The following is a 19,908-nucleotide window of genomic DNA, read 5'->3' as shown; positions in this document are numbered from 1 at the left end:
ATGCGGCACCGGTATATTGATAAATGCTGCACCGGTATATTGATAAATGCTGCACCGGTATATTGATAAATGCGGCACCGGTATATTGATAAATGCGTCACCGGTATATTGATAAATGCGACACCGGTATATTGATAAATGCTGCACCGGTATATTGATAAATGCTGCACCGGTATATTGATAAATTCCTATAACCAACGTCTACGTCTAAATTTGTCTTCATCTTAAAGTCGATAGTCATTTAACTATTGATGCTAAATCATCATTTTTTTTCAATCATTCTTTAGAATCCGGTCAAAAAAAGCGACTTCTCTATTGGATCTCAGATAAACTACCTACGTTTTGCATCGATGATTTTTCCAACTGCTGGTCAAATGGAATTGCGATATGCGCTCTTATTGATGCAGTGGTACCGGACACTTGCCCAAGATACGATCTACTAAACCCGGAATATATGGCCAATAATTGCCGACTAGGCATGCGTCTAGTTGCTAAAGCATTAGGTATCGCTGAGGTGAGTCTATAAAACATATTAATATTAGGACAAGTGCACCTTAGAATTCATCTGAAAGCTCTAATACAAAGTTCAAAATATAAACAAATAGGCATGTATGTGATACTTGTACATTGGACCTCCAATTTCAAGTCCTTGTCCAAGAAGACTTGTTCTTCTTGTATCCACATTACGGTACAAAGGTCATATCATTTTCATCATGTCTTTAAAGATATAACGTCCCCCTGACAAAAATGTAAAACTTTTTTGTTGTTGAACGAATGGGCCATTTTAATGTCACATAATAGATTTTAAAAGTAAAATCATTATTTTTGTTCGTTGTTTCCACTGAGAAATTGAATATCTTGAAACTACAAAATGGCCTATTCTGAATTCAATTTTAATTCATCTTTATTGTTCATGTTTTTTGAGACAATATAAATGCGCTGTCTACCTCTTACGTCACATACGATTTGTATATCATTTATGCAGGATGTATTTAATTTCATATACATTTACAACTGAAAAACAAATATATTATTAGACGTACTTGGCCTGAATAATGCATAGTGAAGATGTTATTGTGAGTGGATGGATCTTTTGATAGATCGTCTGGTTATACATACATATATATTGAGATATATTATTTAATACTTTGTAATGAATGTAGAATGTAATTACTGTGTATTTGCAGTTCGTTAATAGTTTTAAAATTGATTCACCTATCAATTTTACAGCCGATGACACCAGAACAGATGTCCAACCCACGTAAAATACAAGAGAACATAATGATAGGCTATTTACAGATGATACAGTATGCTAGTGTAATCCCCGTGAAAGAACCAGAACGAATTATGTTAAAATTGGAAGAGACCATACAGGTTTGTATTGTGTAGTCCTGTTAGCTATTAACGTTTAAAGACAATAGAGTTAATTAAAAGTTATAAATAGGCCTAGATCTATCATTTTAATGTGTGCTGTAGATTCATTGTATTTTTATTGTTTAAATTATCCATATTTTAATATTTTAATTGTTTTAACTCTGAGCTTGGAGATTAATATAATTATTCTGATTCTGATCCAAGAAAAGTGTATTGTTATTCTTTTTAAATGGACCAGTGACAATTTCTTAAATCTTTAATCTACACAGTATGGGGTCAATTCGATTTAACATTTCTGCATAAATAACATCAATCGAATACTAACCTTTTCTTCTTTTTTTTCGATTACTATAAAGGTAAACGATAAAGAGTGCAGGGCAACCGGAAGTGGACTTGTTGTTGCCATTGAAGGAAAACGCACAAAATTCAACGTGCACGCGGACGCATTTATTTGGAAAAACATCTACGTTGAAATCTCAGGTCCAAACGGCGAATACTGCAAACGTAAAATAAATCACGCTCAGGTTGATCGCGCACAAACATCATCACGAAAAATATCGGGTGAAAAAGATGAACCAGACAAAGATAATAGATTTATATTTTTTGATTATGAGGAGATAAAAGAAGGAGAATATCAGGTGATATACACACCATGTAATGTTGGGACCTACGCAATTAATATAACATGGGGCGGAGAACATATAAAAAATAGTCCCTTCAGTGCCACTGTTAAAGAGCCTAGATTGAACAGTGCATCTAAATCGGAAACCGGGTCTAAAAGGGTATCATTTAACACAGACAATCATAAGCAAAACATGACGTCAGCACCCACAGGCAACACTCCAGTAAAATCTGGAAGACGACAATCTCTGTTTAGACAATCTAATCTTGAGTCGGATATTTTGGAAGATCAGCCAAGATCACAATCAGTGTCATCCAATGATCATCGTAACTCTGTAAAATCCCCTATTAGTAGAAGTGGTTCAATCTTTGGCAAAAGTGTGAAGAACACAAACGGACGTCGAGGGAAAATAATCAGAAAGATTATTAAGTGCCCTTCTGGAGATAAAGAAATTCGGTACGCTTCAAAATCATTATCAGCACAAAAAAGTGTTGTTTCATCTAAGGACTCAAAGCGTTCTGCTGGAGGACCAAGGCATGGCAGTAAACAGACAGCAGGCAGCGAAGATAAGTATGGCAAATTTGCCGATCGTTTATCGAAACAACTGATTGGTCGAGTTTATTATGAAATTACGAAAGAGATTATTCAAGTTAAATCTAGAAATATGTGCGACGTTGTGCATAAAACAGGTGCCAGTGTAGGAAAAATTAGTACCTTACAAATACCAGATTCAGAAAGTATTGTTAAGAATGACGAGAGTAGTACAAGAGATGAAATAACTCCCCCATCTCTTAATAGCCAACAACTCAATGTGTGCTCTATAAGTAATCAAAGAGATACTAAAACGATGGCTACAGAAGACATGGATCAACAAACAACAAACGAGAGCAAAGAAACATATATTTTAAATGAAACAAAAACATTAACTAACGATCATATTGAAATGATTCCCAAGGAAAATGGTCTGCCGATGCATGTTATTACAAAATATACTAATTCTGAATGTGCATATGCCCGAAGTAGTCAATATGACACATCCTTGGAATCCAGTATATCGATCGATGATTGCGCCCTCGAACGTAGTATCCCAACATTTAAACATTATAGACCAACATGGCAGCTACCTACGATTGATAGACCATCTGAAGACTTTCCTGATCGGGAACATTCAAAGCCCTCTAAACATGCTAAGGCAGTGGTACAAACTGCTTCGCTATCTGAAACAGATGATCTCGGCACCTCTCCTCCTCTAGTGAGTGATACACCATCTGAAGACTTTTCTGATCCGGAACATTCAAAACCCTCTAAACATGCTAAAGCAGTGGTACAAACTGCTTCGCTATCTGAAACAGATGATCTCGGCACCTCTCCTCCTCTAGTGAGTGATAGACCATCTGAAGACTTTTCTGATCCGGAACATTCAAAACCCTCTAAACATGCTAAAGCAGTGGTACAAACTGCTTCGCTATCTGAAACAGACGATCTCGGCACCTCTCCTCCTCAAGGAAATCAAACAGTTGAAAAAGCATCGAATTCAATTGAAAGCACAACAAATATACATAGAATTCCAAACGAAAATAGTATATCTCAACCAAACATCTCTGGGAACAAAGCAAGTAGCGATCTGACTGAATCTGAAAGAACCAATATAGTTCAGGTTCCATCCAAAGAACCATCAGATGCTAAAAGAGATGAATGCAAGTCGGAGAATAATAAGACACACCAAAAATTGACATTAAATTCTAGTTCAACAAGCACTCGAGCTACACAGAGCAACACACGGCTTGTACGCCGCAGCAGCCGCAGTAAGTCTACTCATGACAAAGGCACACAATGCACATCGGACTCAATAAGGAAAGCTACTGGCTGGGGCTATATGTCCAGATACAGACAATCGTTTGATGAAGGAAAGCAATCAAACTCAGAAACACATCCAAAGGAAGGCCAGGCTTTAAAAAACACCCACTCACCATCAAATGACAGTGACCTGCTAGGCCACAGAAAGCCAGAAGTTGAAAGGTTGAAACGACCAAAGCGTCGACTTGGATTAAGGCAAACGACATTTGATAGTGGGTTCTCTGATGAACATGCACTAAGTGGCAACAATAAAAGTCCAGATTCTTCGGTTTTAGTGGAGACGACTGCAGGTATACCACCTACAGGTTCACAATGTACAAGCAACAGCATGGATGTACTTGCAACGGAAGTTAAAATAAAAACAGAAAACAGTGCTTCTTTTGTGAAAAGTGAAAGTCGGACTTCAGTGGAGGACATTCACAGTTCTGAAAATGGAACTTTACCTTCATCACAGATGATCAATGGCACTGCAAACACGACAATGAATGGTGAAAACCATACAAATAGTCCTACAGAGGCTGTTTCTGTAGGTTTAGTTACTGAAAGTACAATCCAAACACCATCTGATACCATCTTTAATAGTATTATTAATACACCAATTTCAGTACTTGATAAAATAGAGGCGCACCAAGATCTAACTGATTGTTTGTCGCCAGTCTCGATATTCTCTCCTCTTGTATGCTCATCTAACGAAGCAGACATCAGTAATATGGATGCGGATGAGTCATCATTAGATACAGACGAATCAGTTCTTGATCTTGACATGTCCTTAGATCTACCAGGTGTACAACAAACAGACAAGAATAATTCCTTTCAGCTTCCCGTCTATCCTTTTCAGGAGTGGATACAAAATGTCGGCCTTGAATTTGAAGATGTTCAAAATCACCGTCATGTTATGCAAGAGGAATTTGAGCGTTATCATAGTCCAAACTATTCATTGCCCAGAAGTGATAACAGTAGTTATAATGATAGGTATAGAGCTGTCCATGCTAGTGACACCATGTCATGCAGATCTGCAAATAGCTTCGGAGAAAGTTGCTGCCATTGTCCAAATCTACGTCGACGTCACCGATGCGACGAATCAAGTTCGTTTAGCAGCAGTGACTTTAGTTGCCCTAAAAGACAGTATCCCGGATGCAGAGCATTTGGTGTTGGTCTAACGGAAGGATATGTAAACATGAAGAATAACTTTCAGGTTAGTATTAAAATCTAGTTAATATTAAACTTGTTTGTAGCTTGGAATTGAGGTACACTTTACGACTGAAATTAAGTTGAGTAAAGAATGTGTTTGAACGACTGTATGCTATTTCAAAACTGGTTTGGGCATCAGGGAGTTTTAAATCTTCGGTGAAAACCACCTCACAACCAAGATTGTACTATCGAGTGTTTCTATGCTTGAATGTCTCGTAACCCCTTGTTTGAAAAAAAGAAAAATGGTGCATTTCCTTTCCAAGGGTGGTGCAATGTAGGCCTACTATTAACCCACCAGCGTACTGTACGTCCTTTCAAAGACACTCAGTCTTGTTTCATGCTCTATCGGAGTTAATGCACGCTTAACTATAGTGCCCGTGAACACCACTTACATGTGTTTAATAACAATACATAAAGCGAATGAAATAAGAAAAAAAATCAAGACATAATGACTTGACACGCTATTTAAACACATTGAACATGTGGATGCCTTCTCTGCACGGTACAATGTAGTAATTGGTCAGCGCAAAATAAGATAATTATGAAAAATAGTCATGGTAAATACTGTATTTGACAATGCCGGTACTTTAATTAAATAAAATTATCATAAAGTGCGTGTGCTTAAAATAATGTTATTACTCAAACTAAAGTAATGTAACCGTAACCAAGACAACATGATTACCAATGCTTAGAATATCAAAGCCAACAATTATTATAAACTGAAATTAAAATGGGATTTTGTTTTTGTAGGTGGAGACATCGCAAGCTTCAAAAGGTGGATATTTGTCCGTTACAATTCGTGGACCGCAACGTCATTCGGTAACGGAGACAAACGTTGTATTTACGGGGGACAATCTTTACGAAATTTTATACGAAGTAAATATGCCAGGTTTCTACGTCATTTCCGTCAAGTGGTCAGAGCAACATGTGTCCAATAGTCCATTTATTGTTGCCATAGAACACTGAGCTGCCATTAAGATAAACTCTAATCTAAAATACATTTGTAAACTATTATTACTGTTACTACCATAACTAATGATGGTTTTCATATTATTTGCAGTATATGTGGCGATTAAAATGATTTTATGGTGTTAATGATAAATGAATGCAAATGATGCTATTAATATTTAATTATCATTTTTTGATATATTAGTTATGTTGAATTATGTAAAATATTAACGAATTACACTAAATAGTATAATTTTGATATTTTATAATGAAAAAAAAGATGAAAATACTAGACTAGAGTGGTACTGTAGTAATGGAAATAAAAATGTTAAGAGTCTCGCAACATTTTCCGAATGCAATTATAAAACGTTTCCCTCCAAATAAAAATCTCTACAACTTTCATGGGGTTCTAGGACACCTACCCCCTAGACAGTTACCCCCCGGATGTTTACCACCCGGACAACTACCCCCTTAGGACAACTACCCCCCGGACAACTACTCCCCGGACAACTACCCCCTTAGGACAACTACCCCCTTAGGATAACAACCCCCCCGGACAACCACCCCCTTAGGACAACTACCCCCTTAGGATAACTACCCCCCGGTCAACTACCTATTATACACTGTTGCAGAGTCAGGTTGTTCCTAGGGGGTAATTGTCCGGGGGGTAGTTGTCCAGGGGGTAGTTGTCCTAAGGGGGTTGTTGTCCTAAGGGGGTAGTTGTCCGGGGGGTATTTGTCCGGGGGTAGTTGTCCTAAATGGGTAGTTGTCCTAAGGGGGTAGTTGCCCAGGTGGTGGTTGTCCGGGGGGTAGTTTTCCGGGGGGTAAATGTCCAGGGGGTGAATATCCGGATACGCTTTCGTGGACCGCTTTTTTTCTTGATAAACACAAAATTAAGACAAATGGAGGATTTACTAACTCAACTGAAACAGGCATTGACTTTCGATATTTACATTTGTGACAATTTTTGTATTAATAATTTGTTATGTGTTCTCTTAGTAAGGGTCTCCCCTGAATTTGCCGTAGTGTTTAGGCCTACTGTTATAATTCCTGTTTATTCACAATCGCATTTATAATATTCAATACTATACCAAAAGAAGCGGGTGCTTGTCAGTTTGGTAACCATTTAAATGTAAAGTACTTACATGCCAGACAACATTCATAAACAAAACAAAAAACAATGTTATAATATATCTTTTTCCCGTTCGTGTCACCAAGCAAGAGTGAACTCTTCCCTGGTCACAGTGTCCTTAATAGGGGAGCCTCAATGGAGTTTCTACTCTAGTAAGATTAATACAACATTACACACATTGAACGCGATTATTCTGAATTTATTAAACATGAATGCAGGGAATACAAAATATGCAACAACAAATAATCTGTAATATACAAATGAGATGTCTTGGGAGTAATTAACTTAAGATAGGAATTAAACTATGATCATAAGACTGCTGTTAACGACAAAAAGATGAGCGCGATTTAACAAACATTTCCTCTTTCTTTTATCCCGCCTTTTGTTTTACGTCAATTTACATGCTGCTATCGTCAGATAGAAATTGCTTTTTACAGTGAATAATTTTGAGTAGAGAATGTTTAGATTATGCAAACATTGATGTAATTATTGTTGTTGGGATTACTTACATTGACTATGCGAATATTGTGTTGTCTAAATGTAGAAATACATTCCGGACAAGCAATCGAGGTACTGACTTCTAGTTAATCATAAGATAGATGTAGGCCTATCTACTCTAATTTACTGTAGGGTGAATGCATAATTGTACTTTTTATTAATCAAATTGAATATAAGTACTGTATACTCTATGTTTTCTCTTGTTTTATTTATTAATGTTTAAGCCTAGCCTACCACTATTAGAATAGTTTCTAGTTTATATTATATCTTGACACCATTTTAAATGGAGCCAATTTATTCTGGTAAATCTTGTTGGCAAAAACTGCTTCGGGAGAACACTCATTTATTTTCAGTTGTATACTTAAGTTACATGGGATGGGTGACACTACAAATTTTACGAGATGTATTTAAAAGAGTAATACAAACATTGCAATTGCTTAGTTTCCCCATTAATCCTCAGTTTTGAAGATATTATTAACAATGCAATAAAAAGTAATGTCATTACAAGAAAAGACTGATAAAAAGTGGTAATAGTCGAAATATTAGCAAACCTTTTATTCAGGACGCTAGAGACAAATCAGATTTGACTGTGATGTTCAACTTATCACGGTCTGTTAAATTACTCCTTTGCCTACCGCCCTAAAATAAATGATCACTACTCTTTACTTAACAGTAACAAGACTAAATGCTTTATAGTATTTTGAACATTGGTTTATTTTCTATTACTGTACTTTATGAACTATTGTATTGTTTCATAGTAAATATATAGTTCTTGTTAGGCTGGTCTTCAGTTTATTTGAGAATAGTGTTAGCTCCTAATTTACATATGTTCACAGGTGATTTAACTCATTCATGTCCTCTGGAGAAATAAAAAACAAAACATTATAAATAATTAAATTTATGTACATTTTCTGGCAGTTTACTTTAATTGTTATGCATTAATTATTTAACATTAAAGTCGTTATTTATCATTTTTATTTTATTATTATTTCTAAAAAACTGTTTTTAAATGATTTTAGTATAAAGTTTGAAAATGATTTTAAACTAAAATGGATGGATACTTTCCAAAATATGTAGATTACATTTTTCTACAGTATTTATTTTGTTTAGAAGATGCTTATTGTACAGTTTTGTGATTAAATAATTATTTTACAATAAAAATTAATGAAAATGAACGTACTCGACCATGTGTGCTATCTCCCAATTTGTAGATGCAGACGCTGGCTTTTCGATCCTTGCGCCCTCAGCTGTTACAACTGCGATTTCAAACTAAAAATAATACAAATTGATTCATATTTCTCAAAAAGGTAGGCTAGTCCAAGCCCAGAAGTATCTGCAGCTATTAGTACTGGACGAAGAAAGGTGTGGCTCCACTCAAACAATCATTCAGAAAATAGCTGTGTTCCTCTAACGTTGCCGAGGTAGTGTGAGCGACCGGAGTGTACATAGAAAGGGGATTCCCTTTTATGCCTAGTACTTCCTGTGTTCAAATTGCCAACACAACTAAAATTATCAGTATTACACACACAGAAATTGTGACTTCGCAGTATAAAGAACACCATTATTCATCCGCCAGAATGGTGAGAGGTTATGAGGTCAATAGGGTGTGAATGTTTCTTTCTATATTTGTTAGTTAGCAGGATTACTCAAAAAGTTATTTCCCGATTTTCATAACAGATTTTTTAACGGATGGTTTGATAGCTGTATGGGAACACATGATTCTATATTCATACTGTATGCCTAGGCGGAGAATTGGTCTCTCCGAGTGCCCTTCTTGTTAACACTATTTTCTATCATGTACTAAAATGCACAGTTAATTTGTGTTTCAAAGGCTCTGAAACTGTAAAATTGATTGACACTTTACAGATATACAGTACAGATCATGTCAGGGAATAACTAAATTTGTTCCTATTCTCAATCTGTTTATTCCATTTCTAGTTATGTAGAATACTTACTTTGTTAAATGATCTTGCATCTCTGTAGAATAACACTCGTAAACATCTCTCTAGGACTGCTTTTGCTTCTGCCTCGGACATGTTAGGATTTTTCTCAGCTGCATCTCGCATCATTGGCTAAAAAAACAATAGATAAATCATTGCACTTTAATAAACAAAACAACAGGAATTTTAACATACAGAGAATAACAGTAATACAAGTCTGGTGCTTAAAGATTGTTTTTTCCAGTTTAACAGAAGTACAAAAAGAATTTAAATACTTACCAATGCGATATATGCTCCAAATCCACAGGCTGCTGTGTCACTTTCATATGCTGTACCAATCTTATCAACGTAGCCTAGGAAACTGTTGTAAAACATAAAAAGTGAATGTTCATTCATTTATTTCAACAAGAGGATGCAGATCCATATGTCATGGATATTAAATAAATTGAAACTGGTTTTATTTTATTATTGATGTTGTTCATACTGTAGTTGGAACAATACCATCTAAATTTTCAAACTTTAAAATTCGACAGTATATTAACGATTTAAAAAGGACTTACGATTCCCCATTGTGAACGCCACCAACTATTACTGTATTCCATAGGGGGTTGAACTGTGACCTTCTGTAGTACATAACACGGGTCAGCCAAGAAAATATCGCAGCTGGTGTGTATTCATGACCGTCATTTAAACATTCATTATAAATGCTGTAATTAAAACAAACAAAGTTTAAAAATGAGTTGGTGAACATGAAAAGCTTTGTAATTAATATTTTTTATCAGTATTTCAATATTTATTTTAACAATAAACATACATATTCTGTTCTAGCCTCTCCTTCAGGTACTGAAAATCTGCATAGTCGCCTCCAGCACCCAAAACTGTATTGTTTCCCACCGTTGTGATTCTAGATATGTTACGGAATCTTGCTAAAGAGCCGTAGGATCCTAACATATCAGCTGCTATCAGTACTCCACCATTAAACTTCATTCCAAGTACTGATGAGCCGGTCACTATTGGCGATCTGAAAAACAAAAATGAATAGAAAAAATTTCAAAAACGGAAATCAATTCTCTTCAAAATTCCCCCAAAAAAAAAGTAAATAGACCTATTTAAAAAAAAAAATAGGCCAACCTATATTTTGTATAGTAAGCTAGGCTAAATCATCACATCAACTGCGTTAAACTAGGCCTAGACTTTTCCATACAACTAGCTGAGCCTTCTTGTAAAATTAGCTACGGCTAGGCCAGGTGGACGAAGTGTCTTTCTTAGTGCAACCTTTCGTCTCCCTATTCGATTCCCACTAACAATGCTGACTCACTCAACAAAACTAAACCGTGGTAGGCCTAGCCTACACTATATTAATTCAATGAAGCATACGTATATTAAGAAAAATAGTACAGAACTTACAATGTATATTTAGCAGGATCATCATGCACGGCACTTTTCCCACCTGGAAAATTGTAAAAGGCCCCTGGTGTGGGTCCATTTTTCCATAATTGTGTATCAATTCCACCGCAAAACGCCATGTTGTAATTTTTGTTGAGGATTGAAAGTTTGTTTGTTGGTGGATTGGAGATGATATGATGCATGCCGCCGGCACAACACACACACAGAGCGCGCTTTTGATGACTGGTTCCCTGAACCACCACTGAACATAACATGATAGTTTTGCTTGCCATAGATTCCAATAAGATATGTTTTTAAATTTAAAAAGACAATTTTGTTATTAAATTAAGGTTTTGCTTGTTTACTTTTGTAAAATGTGTATCATCAACATGGTATCTGTGGCACTGCGAACGAAACTTATTGTCTGTTTTTGTGTAGCATATAAATACATTGTCTGCTTTTTGATTGGTATTATTGATGCAACTAAAATGTTATTAGTTTGTTCAATCATCAAATGAGGATTGTTTCAGAAGAATAGCGAACTTATAATTATAATGTGTATTTAATTACTCCAAAAAGAAAAAAATTAATATACACAATTTAAAGTTATCAATAGTAGGGTCTACAGTTTTTAAGAGAAAAAAAACAGTCAAATATCGACGAAGAATAATGTGTAACTTACAGTATATATTTTACTAAACATATTATTATATTCAAGTTACAAAATTGATCGATAACTATCGATACTTTTAGATATTTTATCGAGTGTCGGTTCTTGGCCGCGACTACGTCGGCAGTGATGTACGTTGGTGGTGGCCCTAGGACAAAACAAGAACTTTGAAAACTCATTGCTCTAACAAGTATTTTATCTAGTACAAAAACTGATTCACAACGATAATTTAGTCAGTGTATCATCATGGAGTAAAGATGGTATCATATAGCTGGAGTGCCTATCAATACTGTACATCCCCCTATCTATGCATACACTGTGACACACAAGTATACTATCCAATAAATAACCATGGAAGAGGCTTTATATTTCATAGCTATTCCTAATACAGTATATTATTATCGAATCAAAAAAATGCTTTGGTGGTGGCGATCGATGTCTATCGATCGATTTCGATGGTTATCCTTGTTTTTTTTTAGAAGCACTGTATAGATATTGAGGGCGCTCGCATCCGGAGAATTCATTGACCCTTCTTTGCCGGTTGATTATTTGTGTTGCTGCCACGTTGATTAACAGTATTTTACACATTTTTATTTGATTTTGAAACAAGTAAGCATAAAATTTACGTTTAGTTTAATCTATATAAAACATGCATTATTTGAATATGTTTGCAATATTGTGATTTGCTTTATATTTTGTTTTAAACAGACAAAAACAGATGTGGGTTTGTAGGCTGTGTGTGGTGTTTAGCGTTTGGCTGCTGTCAGCCAGCCAAGTCCGGGCGACGGAGCTTACGTTTGAGCTGTCCGATAACGCTAAGCAATGTTTTTACGAAGAGGTTGACAAGAACATAAAAACGACATTAGAATACCAGGTATGATGTTCAGTAGTAACATCTATTCGTTAGGAAAGTACGGATCGGTCAAATATGAAATATGGATCAATTAAAAAATATCAACAAATATTTCAATAAATAAACTTCCTACCTGACTAACTAAGACTTTCCATTTGTTCGTTTGTATTTATTGCAGATTAAAATATAGATAATGGCTAACAATAGTATAGAACATTGTATGTATGTGTTATTTCATGAAGAATTATTTATGCCTAGACTAGAGAATATCTAAAATAATTTGTGTCTAAATTCAATAAATGTTATTGTTATATTTTTATCCATAAATAAACTGATTTCTATTGTTGATTTAGGTTGTAACTGGTGGTCACTATGATGTCGATGTAACCCTTGAGGGTCCAGGCGCTCAAATCCTGTATAAAGAGAAGAAGAAACAGTATGACACATACACGTGGACCACTACTGTTAAAGGGGTTTACAAATTCTGCTTTAGCAATGAATTTTCAACATTTGCACATAAAACAGTTTATTTTGATTTCTATGCCGGAGATGAACAACCGCTTACCGGCAAGATAGGAGCCCAAGCTAGTGCATTAACACAGGTAAGTTTACAACGTTCAATAAGATCAGACAATTATATTATAATCATGATATAATAACATTGTGTTTTGAATCTAAAATTAGTCTAACATTTTCTTTTGCATAATATTCAAAAATATATTCAATATTTAATTAGACATCTTTATGTACAGTACTCTATGTAGTTTCATTTTACTGAATTTAAAATATTTTAATGTTTCATTTTTTTAAATAATAATGTTAAATTTAATTATTATTTATTTATTTAAATTTTAATATACTTATGTACTGTTGTATTAGAAAATAACCATATGTCAAAACACTGCAGCTCTACAGTTACTAATGAATATTCAGTTACTAATAAATAATCAAAAGAAATACACACACACTATTTTGTAATTAACATATTTTAATTTAAATGATGTGGTTTTTTGCTATTTGCTATTGTGTACCATGTGTCTAATTAATATTCATAAGATTCTGCAAGCTGTGTGCTTTTCTAAAGCACAGATTTAGTGTTGATAAGTGGATTAATAAGATTCATGAAGTGTTTACAATAGCTATTAATGTCAAGTCTACGTACTCATTCACATCATTTGTTGGAAACAAAAACATCATAATGATTGATTGAAATGTGTAAAATTGTAATACAGTAGATGAATTACATGGCCTGTAAAACTATGGGGCGTCAACACTGGTGTTCTGTATGGTGTAAACTCTGTTTTGCTACTTGTGAAAAGGGTTAATAGACTCAAGTCTTTTTTTTTTTTTTTTTTTTTTTTTTTTTTTTTATTTCATCATCATATAATACATTACAAAGGAAAAACATAATCAAATAAAAAATTAAAATTGAAAGCAAACAAAAACAACAAAGATATCCATCTAATAAATTAAATAATGGTTCATAAAAATTATTCTAATCTCTAACAATTTCATATTTGATTTATAAATGTTTCGAATTGTATCCATTTTGTATTAAAAATACTGTCCTCAAAATTTTGATGATAAATAAATTTTTCCGTTTCATAAAACCTTTTTAACTCATTCATAACCATTTTGATAGTTGGCTTACATTTAACTAGTTTACATTTATAAATACATGATTTTACAATTAGAATAATTGCATTAATGGCTTTTAAATTAAAAAACTGATGCGCATCTTGGTATCCGAAAATTATGCTCTCTTTACTAAAAATAAATTGCACTCCAGTTTTTTCTGAAATTTTTTCCTGGAGGAGGTTCCATATCCTTTTTACTATTGGACAATTACAGAACAAATGCTGAATGGTTTCGATTTGACCATCTCCAAATGAGCACATTGAAGTTTCTTTTATATTCATTTTAAATAATTGTTCATTTGTTGCAATTATTTTATTTAAAATTTTATATTGAAAATATATTAAAACAATATTCATTGTACACGTATGTGGAGCTAGGTAGATTGTTTTCTATTGTTCGTTATTGAATACAAATTTATTCTCTGCCCATTTCTTAGACTCAAGTCTTGGTTTTTAATACTTACTTGCTTTATGGTAATGGGTCGGTTAACAAGCTAAATAGCTTATATGACTAGGACCTTCCTTTCCTTCTATGCAACAAAACAATAAATACTGTATATATGTGTGGGGTATCCAAGTATGAAAAATGATTGATACTTATGCTTTATCAATCTATTTTTACTTGGCTTTGTACAGTACATACTGTATTGTACAAAAACTTCCAATTCTGGACAGAAAGCTAGCTAGCTCAAAAAATTGAAAGCATGTGTTGTGCTTCTGTCACGGTCTGTTAACTTTCCTTCATACATTTACCTCTTTTTCATACATAATTTTTTTTTTTTTTCAGCTTGAAGCTTCATGTGTAATGATACATGAGTCATTAAAATCAATCATAAGTTACCAAACGCATGGTAGGTTACGTGAAGCGCACGACCGTGCACACGCAGAGCTCGTCAACAACCGAGTACAATGGTGGTCTATAGCAGAGTTTTGCGCAATCTTGTTTGTAGGAATTGGTCAAGTAATTGTTCTTAGAAGTTTTTTCACGGATAAAAGACCTGGTGCAGGTAGTGGGAAAACATAGATTTTATTTTGTTAACACTTAGCACTGTTTTTGTACACTTGTGTTTGTTTATTTGGGAAATTTTGAGTTGCGACGGCCAGGTCATGTTAATTCATTGTGCGTTTGCGGGGATATTGGGACGTAAATTCTCGCTCTCCACCTTGACACAGTTTTGATCGTTTCTAGGTCCAGACGATGACAGACACATCGATTGACCTGACCTAGTTAGGTCGTCGGTCGTCGCAATTCGAAAGGTCCTTATTTTCTTAGACCAGTTACTTCACGTCTTCAGCTTCACAATTTACACAGTTCTTTTTTATTATTATAAAAACTTAACACTATAACTTATTTTAAATTAATTTCATGTCTATGAGATCCTATATCATTAAGGAATAAATCTAAAGCAATCTGCCATGGGCCTGTAAACATATTATTTTAAGAATGTAATTAGACCACCAAAGCTGTATAACTATACATTATACTGTATACAAAATTCGTTTCATAGATGAAAATTGTTGGAATATTAGAAGGGGATATATTTTGAATAGCTTTTTAAGAGTTACAGTAATTTCATGTCAGATGGTGATGGGCTTTTTCGTTGAATACTTTGCTTAAACATGCAACATAAATGTGTTGCTCAACAATAACATAGTAGATGGCATTTTTTCATTGGGATATTTACAACACTAAAACTTTGCCTTTAAAACTGTATAAAATCTGTAATTAATTTGTTTATCATTAAGAAAAAACCATATTGATGTTATGTTAGGAGAAAGGTTTGGGATATTTAACAGTACATAATGCTATCTATGGAATGAAAAGTCATCAATTTACAAGGGAAATAGAATGTTATATAAAAAAACAGTACAAGCTATTATCGCCTTTATTTCATTGTTACTCAAAATTAATTTGACAAGTGACTGGTCTAATTCATAATCCCAATTGAAAAAAAAAATTTTTTTTTTTTTTTTTTTTAGTAAATTTTCAAAGTTTTAAAAAACATTCTTACTCCTAATTTATGTATGAAAAAGTATACTGCCCTCAATAATAAGAGTATTTTATTTATGTGTGGGTAGGATTGAAATAAATTTATCAGATTCGTAGTCCTCATTCAAGCTGTGTTTTGGAACTTGATTGGTGTGTGGTAAACGTGTACAATTTTTTTTACAAGTGTAATGTTTTTTTTTTCAATTATCTTTAAAACTGGTTCTGTTTTGTAATTGTTCAGAGTTTTGTACTTTATTGTGTGAAGAAGTATTAAATGTGTGAGATTTGTCTGGAAAAAAATAAATTAGTCCCATTAATTTTATATTTATACACATAAAGTAAACATTGAATAGGTGATATGTTTTTAAAAATGAACATATTTTTTTTATTGCTAAATTTATTTTTGTTTTAGTTTCTTTAAATAATTGTAAAACCAAATATAATGTGCGTGTAGATGACACTTTATAGTTTGTCTTTTCAAATTCTAATTATTAAAAATGTACATACTAATAAAGTAGGAACAAGGTGAAACATAAAATTGGCAGAACTTCATTTATAAAGGGTTGTAAAATATACTTTATTGTATACCAAATTATTAACAATACTCACCACACAGTAATATTTGAGCATGCATATTATTTTGAGTATGTACTGTACAAAATAACAGGTTATTATTAGTAGGTTTTAGTCAATATTGTCAAGAGTATAATATATGTAACCTGTTATTGGTTGGTGTCTCTGAAATTTGGACTTTGTCTTCGTGTCTTACTCCACATAGATGTACAAATGGTCATAAGCAGAGCCATATATATATATATATGGCTCTGGTCATCGCGTTGATTTTAGGATCTTTAGAAAACATTGCATTTAACAAGGTTTATTTCGTGTTTATAAAAGTTTATCTCAATGAAAGGAATTATTTTCTAATTTGTAAAAACAATAGAGTCACTCTAGTTAACATCAAATTGGGTCTGGTCTGTGAATTGTCTCGTTTGGGACTCGAACCCATGATCGCAATATCTGAATTTACAACCGTAACCCATTTGAAATCTTGTTGTTGTAATAACGTTTAATGACTTTCTTCTCTTCTAGTTGATTATTTCCCAAATTAGGAAATATCTCAGTACTACTATTTTGGAATATTGATTTGTAATAGTTATAAATGAATTATTGTTTTACATAATTTTAAGCCATGATATTAAATAAAAGCTTGCAGGATTTCCAGCGGGACTAGACGAATTTGTACACTAAATCTTATTACATTACTGTACCTAATCACTATAAAACATGACGGGAGAAGTGAGATATTTTCGTTCATAAAATGAATATGTACGGTACATCTTTATTTCAAGTATCATGGTGGTGTGTTTTACAATACGTAAGCACCCATCCTGGACCGGATTCATTTAGTATTTGATTAGTACTATATAGTATATTGGCAATCAATCTTACGAGATTGTATATAATAGTCCGAGAGATACGAAAACAAGATATACAACTAAGATTTGTCACTTAGGCCTGCTTTTGATATAGAGCTTAAAAAAAGATGTTTGTCCTGGATTGTAATGATTGAATTATAATAAAATAATTACTAAATTGCATATTTTGTCCTAACGTCGATATTATTTTGTCGCTAAACGACCATCGTGATCTAACCTACAGTACCCCATATCCATCTTAATAACGCAGTAAATATGGCCAACATTAATAATAAGAATATCTTAGATTATTTTTTATTCATGCAATTGAGAGTATGAAATCATATTAAAGTTTGCTCATATAGGCCTAGGTTTTGTTTTATTGATTTGCTTAAATGTCTTTTGAAAACAAGAACATTGGTCAAGATTAGGTATGTTTTATGTCGCGTAATTCTACATGTTTTTTGGTAAATAGGGAATTGTATAAATTATGTGTATTTTGAAATCTCAAATAGTATAGTTAATTAAATAATTAATTATTAAAATGCATTTTTGTATAAATACGTTAAGCTTTAAAAATGCGATGTTTGATTTGTCTTTTTGTCTTGTTTCAAATCTTTCAAAATGTATGATGTGCACATGTTTATCACAGTGCCTTTCTTTGAAATAAACCTACAATGTTAAGTAGTGTGAAGTCTCCAGAAAACGGTGGTCGATTTTTTTGACCGTATCGTTTTCTAAAGCTTGATTCCCGCGTGCGCAATGCTAATAATTTGACCAATCACAAGCGATTAATCAATCGAACTGTCGCTTGTGATTGGTCAACTCACTTGTGTTGCGCTTACGCTCTTACGTCTTGTCAAAGTGGTAATCAAGCTTAAATACATGATGTACCGCCATTGTGTACACATACCGGTATACAAGATGAAGTAGTATAATTGTTTTCTCCTTACTCCCTTCCCCAAACTAGACATCATCCTTTTGTTCTGTGTTGGTATATAATAATTGCCGATTGAAATAATTTCGGTTTTTATTTATTAGAATTATTCACTGGAATTAAATTTATATTATGTTCATAAAACGTGTTTAATATTTTAATTTGTTTTATCCGACTAAATGTTGTTTTTGGTGTGTCGAATTAAAAGCATTTCACGTCTTCAAGTAAAGCTTAGTTCTCATTTGGACGTGACGTAATTGAGGAAGTAAGTGCACCGAACCGTAAAACTCTGTCTACACTATCAAACTAGTTTGACAAAAAAAGTGTGATGTGCCCAAATATGGTAGTGATATGATGTTATCATGTCCATACATGGTCACATCACATTTTGTTGTCACATACCGTAAATCTTCTAATAGTAACCCACACTCTAATAGTAACCCCCTTCTAAAAGTAACCCATATGAAGAAAAAGACACTATATGCCAACCTTCCCCGTCTTACGACCATCATTCAAAGACGTCGCATGGGTCTGGCCGGTCATGCTATGAGAAGCTCTGAGCCAGCCTCAAGAGTACTCCTTTGGAAACCAGAAGAGAAAAGGAAAGTGGGAAGACCCCAACTGACTTGGCTCGACATTCTGTTGAAAGATACCAAACTAGACCTGAGTGAACTGAGGAAGAGCATGCTTGATAGAGATGTGTGGAGACAAATTATCATGGCACCCACTAAGAATTAAGTCGTCGTGGAATGACATTAAGCAGTAAGTAAAAAGTAACCCACCTTATTAAAGTCAATCTATAATAATAACCCACTACGCTAATAGTAACCCATGTGAGTTACTATTAGAGTCACAAAAACTATTGACAAAATGACACTAAAATCAACATTTGTTTATTTTATATTTTTCTTTTCATTATGAATTCTAGTCGTTTTTCATGCTGAAAATAAGGAGATAATGCATGTTGATCTCGGAAGTGGGGGAGGATTGAGTGTTTTTGAATTTATAAAATAAAGTTCAGCCAAATTTGTTTATTCGTACTGTTGGGGATGGGTTACTATTTACAGGTGCCTAATTGAAGATTAGTAATAATAACCCACTACTCTAATAGTAACCCCCTTCTTAATAGTAACCTACCCTAAAAAACAATCAAAGAATAATAACCCAGGGTTACAATTAGAAGATTTATACGGTAAAGTTTGATAATAGTGTAGACAGAGCTTCAGTACACTCATGAAGCAATGACTCACCCGAACTGTCGTCTGTGATTGGTCAACTCACTTGCCAAATGATGTACAGTATTATATTGATAAAATAACACACATTGAATATTATATTTAAAAGTCAAACTTATAGGCACGTTTTGTACAGTACTTTAGCCCCCATCAATTCGTTACTATAATGGTTGATTATGAAAATAAGCGGCTCAACTACAAAACTACTATATTATACACA

The 19,908-nt window shown here is 33.7% G+C and overlaps 3 protein-coding genes across 3 annotated transcripts; 2 read left to right on the top strand and 1 right to left on the bottom strand.

The window, feature by feature from the left end:
• On the top strand, positions 1 to 6,391 carry LOC144834476 (uncharacterized). Its single transcript, XM_078689284.1, has 5 exons — positions 1 to 34; positions 288 to 514; positions 1,231 to 1,374; positions 1,731 to 5,048; positions 5,795 to 6,391. The coding sequence occupies exons 1-5, from the start codon at positions 1 to 3 to the stop codon at positions 6,008 to 6,010; spliced, it is 3,939 nt and encodes a 1,312-aa protein (XP_078545410.1). The 3' UTR covers positions 6,011 to 6,391.
• A 911-nt stretch (positions 6,392 to 7,302) lies between these two features.
• LOC144853655 (proteasome subunit beta type-4-like) lies at positions 7,303 to 11,128 on the bottom strand. The gene is made up of 7 exons (XM_078711409.1): positions 10,970 to 11,128; positions 10,377 to 10,583; positions 10,123 to 10,269; positions 9,842 to 9,923; positions 9,578 to 9,694; positions 8,803 to 8,891; positions 7,303 to 8,481 (listed from the first exon to the last, which is right to left on the bottom strand). The coding sequence occupies exons 1-7, from the start codon at positions 11,086 to 11,088 to the stop codon at positions 8,469 to 8,471; spliced, it is 774 nt and encodes a 257-aa protein (XP_078567535.1). The 5' UTR covers positions 11,089 to 11,128; the 3' UTR covers positions 7,303 to 8,468.
• A 1,017-nt stretch (positions 11,129 to 12,145) lies between these two features.
• On the top strand, positions 12,146 to 16,841 carry LOC144841139 (transmembrane emp24 domain-containing protein 3-like). The gene is made up of 4 exons (XM_078697345.1): positions 12,146 to 12,227; positions 12,327 to 12,492; positions 12,825 to 13,073; positions 14,896 to 16,841. The coding sequence occupies exons 2-4, from the start codon at positions 12,337 to 12,339 to the stop codon at positions 15,130 to 15,132; spliced, it is 642 nt and encodes a 213-aa protein (XP_078553471.1). The 5' UTR covers positions 12,146 to 12,227; positions 12,327 to 12,336; the 3' UTR covers positions 15,133 to 16,841.
• The last annotated feature ends 3,067 nt before the right edge of the window (positions 16,842 to 19,908 follow it).

Source organism: Antedon bifida, chromosome 1 (assembly GCF_963402885.1).
Source record: "Antedon bifida chromosome 1, ecAntBifi1.1, whole genome shotgun sequence".
In the NCBI taxonomy this organism is placed as follows: Eukaryota; Metazoa; Echinodermata; class Crinoidea; order Comatulida; family Antedonidae; genus Antedon; species Antedon bifida.
This window is presented reverse-complemented; position numbering and strand designations above follow the sequence as displayed.